The 19,122-nt window shown below is 37.3% G+C and overlaps 1 protein-coding gene across 3 annotated transcripts in view; it reads right to left on the bottom strand.

Moving 5' to 3' along the window:
• The window catches only part of LOC114652109 (ephrin type-A receptor 5), a 426,918-nt gene that overhangs the window by 87,993 nt on the left and 319,803 nt on the right, over nucleotides 1-19,122 (bottom strand). For all 3 annotated transcript variants that reach the window (XM_051927777.1, XM_028802306.2, XM_028802307.2), the window contains exons 6-7: nucleotides 10,315-10,439; nucleotides 3,688-3,847 (exon numbers count right to left, since the gene is read on the bottom strand). In XM_051927777.1, coding sequence (XP_051783737.1) covers nucleotides 3,688-3,847; nucleotides 10,315-10,439 — 285 coding nt within the window. The remainder of the gene's footprint in view (nucleotides 1-3,687; nucleotides 3,848-10,314; nucleotides 10,440-19,122) is intronic.

Raw genomic sequence — 19,122 nt, 5'->3', positions numbered from 1 at the left:
ATTTTGGCAAATTTCCTGCTGTACTGTGCAAGACACACTTTGAGGAGTACATGTAGTATATATTTTTGAGTAATTCTCTGAACTACTTTTTCCTCACATCAGTGGATTTTAGGTATAGTGTTGTATGTTTTAGCAGTAGTATCCTGAGTAAAATGCCAAAATACATAGTTGTAAGATTTACAAGAGCTGCAGGCTTTGAGGTCCGTTCAGATTTTTGAAAGCATCTGAGCCTCAACAAAATAGAAACTCTTGTTTAATATGATAAATCTCAGAAGAAACACAAAATGCGTTTACTTCTCAAATTAAAAGAAATTTTAAGTTGTGTTTTTGACCAACGGAACCTATTACAGCACACCTTTTTACATTAAGAGAAATTTTCATTTTCAAGTTTGTAAAAAATCTATGTATCTTCCCAAGTAGAAAAGTTCATATATTGAAAAGCATTATTACAAAGATCTATATTTTAAATTGAGTTGTTCATGAATACTCATGGTAATTTTATAATAGTTGCATATGAAGTTGAGAAAGTGTAGTTAATGTAGACTTTAACTGGTATGTTTAAACTCTTCATAATATTTAAAAAGACCTCATAGAACTGAGATTATCATCTGGATATTAGCAAAACAAAATAATCACAAGAAATGAACTAAAAATACAGATCTGAATAATGGGAAACCAACTACAAATTAAATATGTCATTTTGATGCAGTAAAGGCAAATGTGAGTGGCAGTTGAAAAAGAAACTCATTCATCAACAGAAATACCAGACCAAAGCATTTTTATAAAGTCTAAATCCACAAGGGATTAAGACTTGTAAAAAGCAAATATCCTGGGAAAATATTATTTTTGCAAAGCAGAATACAGATTACATATTTATACAATTTGGGTAAACCAAACCTTACACCCATAAACTTGTTAATTCTTGGTGGCATGAAAATGACTACATTTCAGTGTGGGTAGAATTGTCTGTACTATGAGCCCATGTTTAGATAAACAGTTGTTATTTTTTTGAATACTTTACTTTCTATAATAGTTCTAAAAATAATCTCAAGTGCGTTACTTTCATACAGTAATTGAAAAAATGAACAACTTCACATAAATGCAAGTAAGGTTTGACCTATTATAAAGTAGTAAAATTACACCTTTTCCTAGATATAATTATTGGAATAAGTATGTATAGACACATGATTACTTATTGTCTTATTCCCATGACTTAATCTGAGTAAAGAAAAAATTCATATTAGGAGGATAGTCACCTATGTAGCATTGACATTTACAGTATATATTTCATGAAATCACTTTTGTTTTCATAGACGTCATTTGGGTGCAGGGATATCTCCTGATAACAGCAAGCATAGGGCTGGAACCTGTTCAAAAGTGTCAGTTATAGACTCCCTCACACCAGAACAACATAGCACCCTGTTTACCTGGCATTATGCCACTGGGTACTGAGATGAAATCTGAATCTGAAGAGGAATCCCAGAAAATTCCAGTCAGAAATTAAATTCATTGTATGATCTAAAGTGATCATATTTATTTCCCTTTTAATGATGCTATATTAACATACGTTCATTCTATTTATTATGTAGTTTTATATATAGAGTATATAGCACGCTACTCCTCAAACTATTACATGAATAATTAAATTAGAAGTAGACAAAAGCCCGTAAATAGTTTTTTCCTTTATTTATTTCCCTCAAAATGTCCGTACAATGCTATTAGCACTCATCTTTGATAAATGCTTGCTATAATGATAAAGGCTTTTCCCATGTAATGTGAACTTAATTTTTTTTTCAATTATGATAAATGTTGTAAATGGATTATAAACTGTTGTGATTCCTAGGTTGTCTAAGATATAGGTATATGTTTTATAGAATTTCTCACAAGCAAGATTATGTCCTGTGTAAAATGTTTGAAAGTCAAATTGAGAAAAAGTGTACAGTGTAAAATTTTGTGCTGATTTAAACCTTGCAAATATTTAGGGTGCATGTTTTTTCTTTTCCATTTCAAGACAGTTTCTATTCACTGTTTGAAAATGTAATTGCATGGCTTGCTTCCAATGCTTTCTCAAAATGCCTAAGGTTGAATTGTTTTGCAAGTGCTAGTTCCTATCAAAGAGATGAAATAGACTAATACCTTTTGTCTTTGCAATGTATTATTTCAAATAATCAGATTTAAATTATATAATTAAATAACTGTTTTCATTGCTTCATGTTTTTGCTTTTTATATTTCTTAATAATAAATTGCAAATATTTGCTTCCACTCTTATAATAGTTTTAAACTTGTGAGGAACAACATTTTCAATGAATATAGTTTTATGAGTAAAATATTTAATTTGTTTTAAAAGTACAATATAGTGTTGTCTTAACCTGAAACAGAAAGGATATTGACTAAAACAACAGTTTTAATCATTTTTACTTAGCATTTACAAAATAAATATGATTAAGATACAATGTTGTATATATACAACTGCTCTCATTAGATTCTTTAAGCAAAATCAAATTACAGTTTGAATCATTAGGATTAAGATGTTGGTTTTCAAATACAGTAGTTAGTATGTGCTTTATTTAGTGTTATTTTTATTGTAATTGCACTATAAATAGCAGTCTTGTACTGCCCTTATTATGAACTGTGAGTATGGGACAATTTTATTATATGGCAGGCAGTGCATGTGGGGCTTATTCAGGGCGTTACCTTCCCCGGTGCTCTAGATGGCAGTCCCCCTGGGTTGCAGCGGTGCCTTAGACTCCCACAGGGCTCAATGGAAGCTGAGTCTGGCGTAACCCTGTTGGGTTCTGTGGGTGCTGCAGGAACTGCTGAGCCCTTTGTTGCAGCACTTCCATCACATCCAGAAGTTCTGCCGGAAGAAGATCATGGGACACCTAGAGCACTTCCTTGTGCCCTATAAAAGAAGCCAGCAGCCACTGCACTGCGAGCCAGAGTCATAAGGAAGGGAGACTAAGCTTGCCAGGAGGAGTGGAGGTAGACAGAGAGGAAAAGAAAGAGAAAGGAAAAGAAGAAAGTAATGTTTTGTGGTGCATTTTGGTGCTGTGAACTGTGCTGTACAGGTGAAAAATGGGGGAAGGCATTTCCCAAGGGAAAAAAATGAAAAGCATGTATATATATACACACACACATATATATAGGGCATATATATATGTGCTTTTTTGTCCAATTCAGTTATTCTTAATTGTTCATTAAATTATATAAACCTACCACTCATCTTCATTCTTTATTTTAAGGACTTCTTAAAACTATTTATTACAAACATAGAACTAGTTAACAAGAACTTATATGTTTGTTTTTATTTGGTGATTTTGGATTATGATTTGTAATTACTAGGGCCTTAAAAATGAATGACAATTCATTTAATAAATCATGAAATATAATGATAACCTCAAAATAACCTTTACCCTGTAGATTTTTCCTTGTCAAGTGATAGCAACAAGATTCAAACCATTGTTTGTGGAAAAACTATTTATTTTATAAACGATAACGGGCACAGAAAACCCTTGCCTAAATGCAGGGCAAAAAACTTAAAAAGCAGAATGAAAAGCTGTGTTGAGTTTCAAACACAGAGATGAAGGTTTCTTATTAAAAGCACATTTGGCTCAGACATTCTTTCACAATAATTTAGTACTGCATGGTTTCTGTCAATTTTAAAACAATTAAAAATTGTTACTTACAAAAAGGACTAGTTTCAAACTCAAACCTGCGACTGAAACCACCATAGCCTGCTGCTGTCCGAGCTCGAATCTGAAAGATGTAAACAGAGGCAGGCTTCAAGCCATCTGCAGTGATCTCTGTGTCTTTTGACTTTATGATGGTATAACTGGTCTCCTGGCCCTAAACAATTACAAAGGATGAGATAAAAAAAGCAAAAAATATTGAGTAATGTGAAATTAAATGACAACTTCATAAAACATCCCTCTAAAAATTTTTTCTGAATTTTTATTCCAGTACAGGGTCATTAGGAGCTGGAGCCAATCAGGCTGCAAACAGGAACCATATATACATATGCTGTATGTCCTTGTTTTTTTTTGGTCTAGGCAGAGGATAACAATGCATCTGGAAAAAAATAAGGGAGCACAAGGAAATAACAAACACATTTGAGAAACACTGTAATCTCCTATATATTCCTCAAAGTGTAAAAAAGATGAGGCTCAAATAAAGGACTTTTTGATAAAATAATAATACCTCAGCTTGATATTTTTTGTGTAGAAGAGCTTGATAAACAGTGCATCTGGAAAGTATTCACAGCGCATCACTTTTTCCACATTTTGTTATCTTACAGCCTTATTCCAAAATGGATTAAATTCATTTTTTTTTCCTCAGAATTCTACACACAACACCCCATAATGACGTGAAAAAAGTTTACTTGAGGTTTTTGCAAATTTATTAAAAATAAAAAAACTGAGAAATCACATGTACATAAGTATTCACAGCCTTTGCTCAATACTTTGTTGTTGCGCCTTTGGCAGCAATTACAGCCTTAAGTCTTTTTGAATATGATGCCACAAGCTTGGCACACCTATCCTTGGCCAGTTTCGCCCATTCCTCTTTGCAGCACCTCTCAAGCTCCATCAGGTTGGATGGGAAGCGTCGGTGCACAGCCATTTTAAGATCTCTCCAGAGATGTTCAATCGGATTCAAGTCTGGGCTCTGGCTGGGCCACTCAAGGACATTCACAGAGTTGTCCTGACGCCACTCCTTTGATATCTTGGCTGTGTGCTTAGGGTCATTGTCCTGCTGAAAGTTTAACCGTCGCCCCAGTCTGAGGTCAAGAGCGTTCTGGAGCAGGTTTTCATCTAGGATGTCTCTGTACATTGCTGCAGTCATTTTTCCCTTTATCCTGACTAGTCTCCCAGTTCCTGCAGTTAAAAAACATCCCCACAGCATGATGCTGCCACCACCATGCTTCACTGTAGGGATGGTGCCAGGTTTCTTCCAAACGTGACGCCTGGCATTCACACCAAAGAGTTCAATCTTTGTCTCATCAGACCAGAGAATTTTCTTTCTCATGGTCTGAGAGTCCTTCAGGTGCCTTTTGGCAAACTCCAGGCGGGCTGCCATGTGCCTTTTACTAAGGAGTGGCTTCCGTCTGGCCACTCTACCATACAGGCCTGATTGGTGGATTGCTGCAGAGAAGGTTGTCCTTCTGGAAGGTTCTCCTCTCTCCACAGAGGACCTCTGGAGCTCTGACAGAATGACCATCGGGTTCTTGGTCACCTCCCTGACTAAGGCCCTTCCCCCCCGATCACTCAGTTTAGATGGCTGGCCAGCTCCAGGAAGAGTCCTGGTGGTTTCGAACTTCTTCCACTTACGGATGATGGAGGCCACTGTGCTCATTGGGACCTTCAAAGCAGCAGAAATTTTTCTGTAACCTTCCCCAGATTTGTGCCTCGAGACAATCCTGTCTCGAACGTCTACAGACAATTCCTTTGACTTCATGCTTGGTTTGTGCTCTGACATGAACTGGCAACTGTGGGACCTTATATAGACAGGTGTGTGCCTTTCCAAATCATGTCCAATCAACTGAATTTACCACAGGTGGACTCCAATTAAGCTGCAGAAACATCTCAAGGATGATCAGGGGAAACAGGATGCAGCTGAGCTCAATTTTGAGCTTCATGGCAAAGGCTGTGAATATTTATGTACATGTGCTTTCTCAATTTTTTTTATTTTTAATAAATTTGCAAAAATCTCAAGTAAACTTTTTTCGCGTTGTCATTATGGGGTGTTGTGTGTAGAATTCTGAGGAAAAAAATGAATTTAATCCATTTTGGAATAAGGCTGTAACATAACAAAATGTGGAAAAAGTGATGCACTGTGAATACTTTCCGGATGCACTGTATATTATCAAGTTCTTCTTCTTAATTGTACCATCACTAATCTGGAATTCAAAATGGCCACTTACTAAAAATGTTCCTAACAACATCTAAAGTTGAAGGCACTACTTTAACTTTCAGTTGTATTACTCGGCTGCAAACTTTCATACAAAAAATACTGGAAATTAGCTGATGTCTGACTACTTGATTAGCAATGGAGAGGAAGTCCTGTTCTGAAGTCTTCTTTGTACACTCTTCTCTTTGCTCCACTCTAGAATAATTATTGTCAATTTACCAGCAATCCAATGATTCACCATCGATTAAAGATATGGAATCAACAATGGACTTATTTTTAGGCACAGAAGTACGTATCTTTTGTTCTTATACATGATAATCAATTTCAGTCTTCTTTAACTCATGCAGTATTCAATCTATGTAAGACACAAGGAATTGTTAAACTTTAGAGATGTATAATGTGTTTGAATCTTTTAAACTAATAAGTTCCAAATTTAACCTTCAAGTGACACACTTTTTCTAGTGTATTAACTTTTTAATACACTTTTTTTGTATTAACTAGTGTAGAAACTTTTTATTAAAAGCAACCTGCACAACCTCCCTCATCTTTAACCTGTATTTATTTCTGAGGAGATACTTGTACCAATAGGGCTGAAAACTTGGGAGATTTAATTTAAAAACAGATGGATGGGCAGCAAGAGAAAGTGAGATCTGAAAGAGGCAAAAGTCTATTAAGAACTTCACTGAAAAGAAAATGCTAGAAATAAAAGACAATTTCAGAAATGCAATTTCTTAGTATCCATTTGTGCCTTAACTGGAACCATTCCTTCTTGGGGATCCAGATCCATTCATTACCTTCCTTGACCAATGCCTAGTCAGGTTTGAATTGCAACTTGTACATTTCTTCAGGGACAAGACTGAAATAGCCTTTATAATTTCATTATATCTTACAAAGGTAGAAATAAATATGTTAAAACAGATGCTCTATCAGAAATGGATTCCAAACCAATTGCCCCTTCAGTTTGTTTTATAAGGGCCATTCAAGTGAAGGACATTTAAGATATCAATAAGAAAGTTCAAGAAAACCTTAAACATCAGAACATTTCATACAACGCCTTGTGTTTATTCCTGATGGAATAAGAGATGAAGTACTACATCAGAGTCCTGAGTCAGTGTTTGTTAATCTTAATCAGTAATATAACCTGCAGTTCTAATATCATCTTCACATAATTCTGGAGACGAACATTACGGTAAAACATAGAAGTGTACACAATAAAACTTGCAAAGCTTGTAACCGTGCCAAATCATCAAATGGTAGCAATCTGTAATTAATTTAGCCTATTTCAACATCCTCCCACCTCAGGAGGAAATCTTGATGGATTCTGTTGCTGACTTGCCTCCATCATAATGATATGCTGAACGTCAATGAAGAAAATCCTACTGCATAGCAGGCCTTAAGAACTCGTTTAGTTATGGTCTTAATACGAAGTATTTGTTGAACAGAGATATTTCTTCACATAAAAAAAGAAGTGCCAATCATGATTTTAAGCAACTGGTATCATTAAAAACATAAATAAGAGCAGGCTCCCAAAAAAAAGGAAACAAAATACAACACTCTGAAATAATAATAATAATAAATATTTTATATGAATACTAGCCAACCTGCGGCGTAGCATACGCCGCATAATTATGTATTGATGGGTGAACACTTTCTGAAAGACACAGTTGTCCAAATGGGGTGGGTTTGAGGATATGACTGTGAGTGAATGAAAAGATGGAACTCTGGAGAGAGCAACATACAATTGTCCGTGACTGAAAACTGGGTTTGGCAGATACAGGCATATCTTTTTGAAAGTTTGTCCCTGCGCCTTATTAATTGTCATTGCAAAGGCCAATCTAACAGAAAATTGCATGTAAAAGTAAAAGGCAAATTTGAATCTGTTGGGGTCAGGGAAATCTGGGGAATAAGGACAGTTTGTGAAGTAGCAGCTGCGATTGTTTTACACTCCAGTACATTGCGGTGAATGCTGCGAACAGTCCGTCTAGTGCCTTTACAGAGACTTCTTGCTGGCATGAGGTTTCTGAGAAGCATGATGACTGAATCAATCTTAAGTTTGACTTTATGCGTAGGTATGCCAGTGAGAGTAATGGCTGCCCGGCGGGTCATGGGAATAATGCCGCCAGATCGCCAGTCGGCATTGTTTATAGTCGGAACTACGACAGTATGTGATCTTCTTTGAACCTCCGACTTTCGTTCTTGATTAATGAAAACATTCTTGGCAAATGCTTTCACTCTCGCATGAATTGTGGGCTCTGTAGTGCATGTGCCATGGTTGGCTGCTTAGTGAATTGATGGTGGGCGGGGCTCTGACGTGCGTGTGCCATGGTCGGCTGCTTAGTGAATTGTTGGTGGGCGGGGCTTGGTCTTGCGTGCGTCTTGCTTGCCATGGACTTAGTGAATTATATATATAGATACCTCTGATTAACTGATTTCAAAATAACTGATAACATACTTCTGTTAGGTATTTATTATATAATTCAAAACTATACTATATAACTTATCAAAATTAAGGGGGAAAGCAAAACTGAGCTTCCTTATTAGCCCATGGGCTAAGGAATTAGTGAAGCAATGGTGAAGCAATTAGTGTTACTGCCTCATTGTTCCAATATTCAGTGTTTGAATTCTACACCAGGTTGTTGTTGTTGTGCAAACTAAACCTACCCCTAACAGTAACCCTAATACACATCCCCAAAGATGGTTTATTGTGAATTTCAAATAAGCTCAGTGTGACTCTGTGTGTGTGAGTTGCCCCTGTAATGGGGGTGATGCCACAATTTGATTTAAATGAGTGTAAGAATGCTGGAAGCTACTGAGAAAAAATTAAACTTGGCTATACAATAATTATATTTTTAGCAAATGATTTTACCCACTGTAACTCAACAAAGCTATATACTGTAGCCGATACATTTGAACACATGCAGTCACTGGCAACTTCAGAGTTGAAATATTTTTAACTCTACTTTCAGTTATCTTAAAATGAGTGGTTAGTATTGCATGACACAGTGGACTTATCAGGAAATGGGTTGTCACTACAGAACAGAGTCTCTGGAGGATCTGAATAAATGAGACAAATGATCAGGTAGGGAGGGGGTAGGTTCTAAAACAATACCAAATGGGATAAGGTGAAAGTCAGGTTAAAAAAGAAAAGGTAAAGGTCCACAGGAAAATGTTAGACAGGTACTCTGAAAGTCCAAAAAGCAAAAATAACATAAAACTAAACATAAAACAAATGTGGAATATGAAGTAAATTCACACAATTACAAATGGAAGCGAAGGTTTGCATATTTGTAGCTTGCAATCCACAATGGGAGAAATTGAACTATGTACAGTATCTTAAAATATTTTTGTTATTCCAAGACAACCTACCATGTGTCATCATCACAGGAAACTGATTAGACATACAGGAATTAAAGCCAATATATAGCCAATTAGGGGGTGGGGGTGGATCAATAAAGTGGGGTTTGAAGGGTTTATGACCAACATTAAATGCTAAAAAATGATGTTCAAATATACAGTAAGTACTCAATGTAATTGAAACAATAATATTTATCAGCTAATGGAAAGGATAAAAAATTCTCCTTTGCATTTTCTCCATAGTTACTGTATAGTTAACCAATGAGAAATGACAAAACTATCTATACAGAAAATGTTTAGTATTATGGGCATTAATTAAAAAAGGAACCTTAAATCAGTACTTTCTTATTAACATAAGTAAATGCCAACAGAGATAATTTTGCTTTGGTATATGAGGAAGATAACAATTGTACTTGAATGTCTTCATTGTCATAAAGCCATATTTATACACTTCAAGACAGCCAGAGAAATTGATTCACCTAGTTAATAGAGTATGCAACATGTCTGGTACAGGTTCAATTAAAAAACTTACAGTAGAAGAAGAGAGGAAGGATAAGAGTAAGTGGGTGTCTGGCCAATTGAAACAACTAAAGTAAAAGCAAAGGATGCATACGTTAAAAATAATGAACAGTGTAGAAAATTGCTGGCCAGTTTCCACATCTTGAATAAATAGCAGAAAAGGCACAACTTCAAAAACATTCCCCCCAACAGATTATGCTCCCTGCAATTTATTAAAAAAAGCAATTAAGTAGCAAAGTTCATTATTCAGAATTAACATTTAATTGTAACTTAATATTATGGTAACTGCCTAACATTTAAAATTCCACTCAAAATAAAAGAAATGCAACTTAAATATGGCTAGTGATTCGCCACAGTTGTCTAAATAAATGTGAAAGTAACACACTTGGAGACAAGACCTTCTAGTTTATCACTGTGGGAGCAATCAATTAGCATTGCAGCTATTTAGATAATTACTGAACCACTAATGAGTACTGGCTAATTACTGTAAAGCGGGAAGGCACTTTATGGCAGTTCTTTAATATCTGGGTTCTTACCTTTTCAAAATATTTGATCTCATATTCTAATATGATACCGTTGGGACGATCAGGTTCCTGCCATGAAACGCCAATGCTGTTTTTTGTTGTCTTTCCCTTTTTTACAATGCTGATTGGTGATGGGGCTAATAAATAGAAAAAAAAGACAAAGTTAGTATGTGCATGGCAGTTCAACCTAACAGTAAGACAAAGTAAAACCAATATTGTAATATATGTTTGTCAAAAAAAATGATACAATGACATGTTTTCACATATATTCAAACAAAAATATGTGCACATATGAGTAAGAAGAAATATACTAAACATATTGAAACACGCTTAAGATTCCTACAATATAAGCACTACCACTGCTGTCATCAATATGGTAAACCTGAACAAGGCATGCATTTCTTTAAGGACAGCTTTAACTTGACCCTCAGTCATTATAAATCATAGGTTTTTAGTATAACTAGTAATCATTTTTAAACAGTTTATTTGTCATATCTAAAAATATAGACATTGTACTTTTCAAATCTTTCTTTCAGTAAAATTATGTATCATCAAACAAATGGATATAATAGTCCATCCATCCATTTTCCAACCCGCTGAAACCGAACACAGGGTCACGCGGGTCTGCTGGAGGCAATCCCAGGGCACAAGGCAGGAACCAATCCCGGGCAGGGTGCCAACCCACTGCAGGACACACACAAACACACCCACACACCAAGCACACACTAGGGGCAATTTAGAATCACCAATCCACCTAACCTGCATATCTTTGGACTGTGGGAGGAAACCGGAGCGCCCGAAGGAAACCCACGCAGACACGGGGAGAACATGCAAACTCCACGCAGGGAGGACCCAGGAAGCGAACCCAGGTCCCCAGGTCTCCCAACTGCGAGGCAGCAGCGCTACCCACTGCGCCACCGTGCCGCCCAGATATAATAGTAACTACATATATTTCTAATTTTACTACTAAATTATGTTAAACTACTTGTATAAATAATTATTTATAAAATAACACGTACTGCATTGAATATATACAATAAAAGCAAACACCACAGTTATACCAGAGTTTCAAGTGGAGCTGTTCACATTCATTCTTAGTTATTCTATCAATCTCTGCAATTGTCTATTAATAATTCTTTTCTATTCTTTATCATCTTTGTGTCCTAAAGTGGTCCTTTCCATTACTGCTGTATGAAAAAAGCTACATCTCCATGTTGACCCAGACAAGTACGAGGAAGAGCCAGAGAAAAGTAGTGTGACTGCTTCAATGAAAACATTGTGTTCATAATGAAATATGAAATATTACTTTATTGATAACTATATATAAAAAAACATTTGTAAATGACTATCTTTTTAAAATGAAATAATACACTTTAGTTTGTTATCAAATCTTATTTCATAGTGGTCTTTTTCAGAATATTGTATTTGTTTATTTATAGAAAGTAACTGTATTTTAGAACTACCTGTAGACAAAAATAAATCTTCATAAATAAAAAAAAAAATTAATAATTACATCCATCAGAAGAATGTACTGTATTTCTGAATGACAGTTTCTCCAGCACTTTTTTCTGAATACGACCAGTACCACAATGACAAGAACTTTTGTCATTTAATATGAGTGGTTATGGGCACATAGCTCCATATTGCTGTTTACACAGTTACACGACATAGTATTTACCAATGTATACTAAATCTTATGAAATGTGTAAATGAAGAGAGTGTTATGTTCTTGATTAAAAAACATGATCCAATGTCATTTGAGTTCATAAATCACAAAAATGTCTGCAATTTCAAACAATGTTTATGTATAGTATTTATGAAGTGCTACAACATCTTTTCAGTACTGGGACTTGTGACTGTATGCTGTCAGCTTCATATTATAATTGTATGCAAAGAAAAAAAGGGAACTCTAAAAAGTATGATTTCATAGTAGTAGAATGTATTGATAATGTCAAGATAAAATTAATCACTGGTAAGTTATTTATCCTTTTATTTTTATATATTTATTTGTAATTTATTCTGATCACTTTGGTTCTCCATTTCAGACTAATTAATGAGTGACACAGCAGAATGTATATTTGGAGTATTCTATAATCCTGTTGGGTGGGACTATGGTGAAGCAGATGATACTGCTGACTCCTGTCCTTCTACCTTTGCTAGTGGTTTAGGCTCTGGCTTCAGTGAATATATACTAGATAATGATGGGTAAAAACATAATGTATATATATTGAATGTAACGAACACAGGTCTTTTACACACCTTAGTTATGGACATGAAAATGGCCTAGCTTGGAAACAACAGCATTGTCTTTAATGTATCCTTATAGTACTGTTATTCTTTTCATCTGGTAGCAAAGGCTACTAATTTGGTTACATATTTATTTACTTATTTGTCCAATTTTAGTCTGATACGATGAAAAACAGTTCATAGTTACCTGTATTCTATGGCTTGTCAATGGACTAGATACCTGCTTACTCACCAATTTACAATTTACCTATGAGCAATATTGTTTTCAAAATTCACAACCTTTATTTGGTGGCAAAGAAAACAGCAACTCTTTTTAAACTTATCTTGACTAATCCAGTGTCTACATTATATCTAGTAAATACATTCTTTTTCTTATTGTCAGATAGAAATCTGCCATAAGATGAAGGGTGTAATAACCATTTATAAGACTATTGGTAATTGAGTATTCTCAAGGTCAGTGAGACATGTCTGCATTTTTGAAACGTTTTTGCTTGTACTTCCAAAATACAATCAAACCTAAAGAAGCTTCTACTATTATACAGCAAAAAGAAAAGAAAGAAAAACACTCTAGTGAAATATGATGAATTTATACCACATCAAAGCTTTAAAAAACTTTATAAAAATGTAAAATAGTAAGAACAGCAGTGCTGCCTTGCCTTATTCCTTTGAGGCCTTAGTTTTAACTAGCCAACCCACAGCGTAGCATACGGCGCATAATTATGTATTGATGGGTGAACACTTCCTGAAAGACACAGTTGTCCAAATGGGGTGGGTTTGAGGATACGACTGTAAATGAATGAAAAGATGGAACTCTGGAGAGAGCAACATACAATTGTCCGTGACTGAAAACTGGGTTTGGCAGATACAGGCATATCGTTTTGAAAGTGTGTCCCTGTGCCTTATTAATTGACATTGCAAAGGCCAATCTAACAGGAAATTGTCTGCGTGTAAGAGTAAAAGGCAAATTTGAATCTGATGGGCTCAGGGATTCTCTCTCTCGCGTGTGTGTGTGTGTGTGTGTGTGTGTGTCTCTCTCTCTCTCTCTCTCGCCTGTGTGTGTGTGTCTCACTCTCGCGTGCCTGTGTGTGTGTCTCTCTCTCTCTCTCTGTCTCTCTCTCGCGCGCGCCTGTGTGCTGTAAGTGAATGAAAAGATGGAACTCTGGAGAGAGCAACATACAATTGTCCGTGACTGAAATCTGGTTTTGGCAGATACAGGCATATCTTTTTGAAAGTTTGTCCCTGTGCCTTATTAATTGTCATTGCAAAGGCCAATCTAACAGGAAATTGTCTGCGTGTAAAAGTAAAAGGCAAATTTGAATCTGATGGGGTCAGGCAAATCCGGGGAATAAGGACAGTTTGTGAGGTAGCAGCTGCGATTGTTTTACACTCTAGTACATTGCGGTGAATGCTGAGAACAGTCAGTCTAGTGCCTTTACAGAGACTTCTTGCTGGCATGAGGTTTCTGAGAAGCATGATGACTGAATCAATTTTAAGTTTGACTTTATGCGGAGTAATGGCTTCCGGGCAGGTCATGGGAATAACGCCGCCGGATAACCAGTTGGCATCATTTATGGTCGGAACTACGACGGTATGTGATCTTCTTCGAACCTCCGACTTTCGTTCTTGATTAATGAAAACATTCTTGGCCAATGCTTTCGCTCTCGTGTGAATTGTTGGCTCTGTAGTGCGTGTGCCATGGTCGGCTGCATAGTGAATTGTTGGTGGGCTGCATAGTGAATTGTTGGTGGGCGGGGCTTGGTCTTGCGTGCGTCTTGCTTGCCATGGACTTAGTGAATTATATATATAGATAAAGCAAAGCAAAAAGAAAGCCAACATGGGAAAATAAGGTTAAAGAATCTCTTACAAAGCTACATGACTTTTGTTAAATCTAATATTGATAAATGAATACATTTTTCATTATCATTATATGTGCTCTTGTATGAGTGATTATTGTGGAAGAGGATGAGATATGTTACTTTAAAGCAATAACTTAATACAACATTTGTTAAGCTTACTGGTTGATTTAGATGATTTTATCATCAGATATTTAAAAATACTCAAGAGATCCAATAAGCACTTCAGGGTGTGAAAGAAGCCCGGATCACAGACAGACACCAGGACACACAGACCCAGAAATCCCAAAAGCACACACGTTTATTATATCCTTTTAGAACACAGCACAATGCACAATTTACCAGTCCACTGACTTAGTCCTTTTCCCTTTCCTCTCCTTTTCTTCTGCTGCCTCCACTCCTCTCCTGCAAGCTCTGTCCTCTTCCTCCCGATTCCGGCTCCCCGAGTGGAGTGAGGCGGCCTCCTTTATATTGCACCCGGAAGTGCTCTAGGTGCTCCCCGATCAACTTCTGGCAGCACTTCCGAGTGTGCCGGAAGTGCTGCATGGGAATCCAGCTCCTCTTCTGGCAGCACTTTCGAGTGTGGCGAAAGTGCTGCATGCCAAGGCTCCGAAGCTGTCTAGGGTTGAGCTTCTAAGCTCCAAGCCCATGGCTCCTATGCAACCCAGGGGGGCTGCCCTCTCGTGTCCTAGGGGAGGTACTGCTGTTGACATGTCCTCCCCTCTGGTCCTCTCCTCAAAAGGGCATCCCGACCAGGCAAGACCCCCGGCCGTCTGCCACAAGGGATTTTATCATACTTCGCAGAAAGAAGCATCTGTGTCCAGTCTGCCATTATACATACCAATAACTAGTCCTCCCAACACCATCCTTACTACATCAACAACTACTCCCAATTCAATTGGTATGACCTCTGATCATCACTATTGGCTGTCCATGACCTATGGCCAAGTGAAAAGACAAACATTGCGGTTACACGCAGGAAAATCTGCAGGACCAAATGGAGTCAGTCCTCAAGTTCTTAAGGCCTGCTACTTTTATCTGCTTTGCGTAAAGCCACCTACCAGCCTTTACCTCTCAGTATGCCAGTGTCTCCTTCCAACTTCACCACTCATTCCTGGGATAGTATATTTAAAAATATCACATTTCCAAAATCATCATCCTTTCACAGCCTAACCAAGATCTCTGCCAGATTAATGGGTCATCTAGCTCTATTTATGAAGAAAAGGGTCATGTGGCTAGTGGGAAGTTGGGTGACCCAGGTGATGTGCAGAATTTCATGTTAGTTGGGTATCTGTCCTTTTCATTTTTGTTTAGTTAGAGCATTTCTGAATACTGTTTTAGTTTTATGGTGAATCTGTGGTCCTCCAACCTCCTGTTGTCACTGCCCAGGCTCTATCTTTATTTTATCCTTCTTCTTAACACCTTTTTCCCCAGGATTTTAGGAAGTGATGTGAGGGCGAAAAGTGTGTGTTTTCAATGTTTATCCACTGGTGTTCATATACAATCCAAATGTATGTTTTACACATGTTAGTCACACTAACTCACTAATTGTTAACCTAAGTTAAATACCGTTTTTACTCATGTACCACGCGCCCTCGTGTAAGACGCGCACTCTAATTTTTACAAAGAAAATCGCGAAAACCCGTTTTGCCCCGTGTATGACGCGCGTTGTGATTGTATAGGAAGCGGGTGAGGTTGGAGTAAGACACCGACGTGAATGACTGTAATGGAAAACAATTATGTCTCGTTTAATTCTTTCCGCACATGATACAGTATATTGTATTGGAGTACTAAGCAGTAAGCAGTACCCCTACTGCAGAATGTTCAGTGTTTAACGCACCATGCTGCGAAAGGTGGGAATGACAAATAGCCCTGTGAAACGAGAAAAGAAAGAACCGTATAGAGACAATCGGTAAAGGACTATAACGGCAAGTAGAAAATTATTGTGCTCACCAGACTATTCTAGTTTAATCATCATCTTCCGATTCGCTGCTGGATTCGGATTCGCCACCACTACTGATGTTGTCATCGTCGCTTTCCCATAAGGCGTTGTCTTTGCTTCCATCGATGCTGTTGGATATGCTGCACATTTTGAAGCTTTTCACAACCAAATCCTCTGGAATAAGCTTCCAAGCAGCAATGATCCAGGCACACATCTGCGCCAATGTTGGGGCTTTCATTTTGCCAGCTGGCGTTGTGTCGTGTACCGCTGTTGCAGCCCATTCAGTATACATTCTTGATACATGAGCCTTAAACGGCCGATTGATGCAGACATCTAGAGGTTGGAGGAGCGAAGTCATGCCTCCAGGAATTATCATTTGATCTGTTTTCCCATCTTTCAGTCTTTCTTTAACACCTTCAGTTAAATGGCCACGAAAGCTGTCCATGACCAACATATTTGGCATTTTCAGGAGACTGCCCAGCCGACGTTGCCACACACATTTCAACCAATCGATTACGAGATCATTGTCCATCCAACCCTTTTGTTGAGCTCTGACGATGATCCTAGGAGGAAACTTCTCATTTTTCGGCAAGGTCTTCCTTTTAAATATTACGTATGGCGGTAGTTTCTTTCCATCCACAAGAATCGTCAACATCACGGTACACTGCTGCTTCTCTCTGCCTCCCGTGCATACCGGGACACTCTTGTCTCAGACTGCATTAACAGTATTGTTTGAGGGGTTCTCAAAATAAACTGGCGTTTGATCAGCATTACCGATTTGCCCCATTAAATACGTTTTCTGCTCCCTCAACTGAATAACGCGTTTTTGGAAAGCTAGTAACTTTTCTTCATATGCATCTGGTAGACACTGCGAAATGGTTGTGCGGCATCTTATTGATAAGTCATTCCTTCTCATGACTCTGGAACACCAATCTTGTGACCTGCTGCCCGATTTCCTATCTTCTCTGCTTCCAAAATCACTTTTAGTTTCTTTCCTGCCATGAAGGAGCGTAAATGCTTGCTACTATCCATGCTGAATGACGATGCCAAACTGATTCAAAAACAAAGAAAACCCTACCCTACCATATTTCTTGTGTATGATGCACACCTGATTTTCTAATGCTAATTTTTGGGAAAAAATGTGCATGTGGTACACGCGTAAATACGGTAATATATATGTCAATTTATGACTTGACCTATATACAGTACATAGAACAAGAAAACGTCTTTATTATGACCATACAGAAAGCTGTTACATGTCTTTGTAAAGTAATGCACAGGTACCTGCTGCCTGCTAAAGTGCCTTAGTTTGTTATAACATAAAGAAAGGACTATGATTTTGCAGTTGTCATCTTTGGTCTTGTGTTTGCCCTTGTGTTCTTTCAGGTGAGATTGGGCTACATGCTTTTATTATCAATGCATTGCTACCCATTATTGTTTACAATTTCATTTTTCATATTTAGCTTAAAAATGTTTAGAAAAAATATAACCTTCAATTCACTGAACAACAATCTGAAGCAGCTCTACACCAAGACTTTAAAAGACGCATGTATAACCTGTTTTTCTACACAATAAGTTTTAATAAGACTCAATTTCAAATACATTTCGTAACCTTTTAAGTCTTTTTTCAAATATATTTCCTACTTTTGTTACCATCGGTTTTACTGTGTTATTGTTAATTTTGTTCTATAATAATATTATTTTTATACTGTTTGATTGGGTCAAGGTATATTTTTAAGAGCTCCTAATGTGGGTTATTGTCATATTCCCACAGGGGTTAGCAGCTGAGAAGAGACGTCTTCAAAAAAAAAGCAGTGGGGTGAGGGGGCACCTGCTTTTATGATCAGCACATGTGTAGCTTAGGTCTGAACACAGGCATTTGGTCTGCTTGTGCAGAGCTGGAAAGTATTTGTTTGAAGCAGCTGTCCACTTTGCATGTAAGGCTATACACATATGGTTCTATAAAGTGGATACCTAACACTCATGCAAACAATATATTTAACAGTAAGTATAGCATAGGAAAAGCAAAATAATAAACTCAGGAATCTCCATGATAATATATTTAAGGTATAGTGATAACAACCCCTGATGTGAGTGATTGTCATATTCCCAAAGGGGTTAGCAGCTGAGGGAAATGCCTCCAATAATAAAAGCAGTGTTGCAAGTGGGCAACTGCTTTGGTATTGGCACAGGTGTAGCCTTAACCGTTTGGTATTCTTATGCTGAGCTAGTCTCTTTGCTTAAAGCAGCTGTTCACATACAGGTAAGGCTTTACACATAGGGTGCTAAAAAGCAGCCATGTTAAGGCAAAATCCCAAAACAATACAATAGAAGATACCCTACTTAATGTATGTTGGGAATAGGACCCCAATTCAAGCCAGGAGTAGATCTTGTAATAGCTACTCAAAGGGAAACCCTAATAATGAAAATTGCATCTCGCTGGTCCTCCCATTCCACCCTAACACTCTACCTCTCTCAAACATCACTAAACAAAATTTTCCCATTTTGCAGAAGGATCTTTTAGTAGGAGTTTTCCCGCAATCTCAGTTGATCACCTAATCTATGCAATGTTCTTGTCCATACATCACTTCACTGAAGTGAGATACATTCTTCACCAGGCACTTTGAGCTGTCACAAGAGGTGCTGAGTCATTTGCAAACATGTCACCAACAATACCATTGTATCTGATCCCTCTATATCTGTCCAGCCATCTACATAGGTGAAACAAGGAGACAGCTTGCAGACCATTTAAGAGAGCATGTTAAAGCCATAAAATTA

The sequence above is a fragment of the Erpetoichthys calabaricus genome, chromosome 5 (genome assembly GCF_900747795.2).
Source record: "Erpetoichthys calabaricus chromosome 5, fErpCal1.3, whole genome shotgun sequence".
Classification (NCBI taxonomy): Eukaryota; Metazoa; Chordata; class Cladistia; order Polypteriformes; family Polypteridae; genus Erpetoichthys; species Erpetoichthys calabaricus.
Note: the sequence above shows the minus strand (reverse complement) of the source record. Positions and strands in the feature narration are given on the sequence as shown.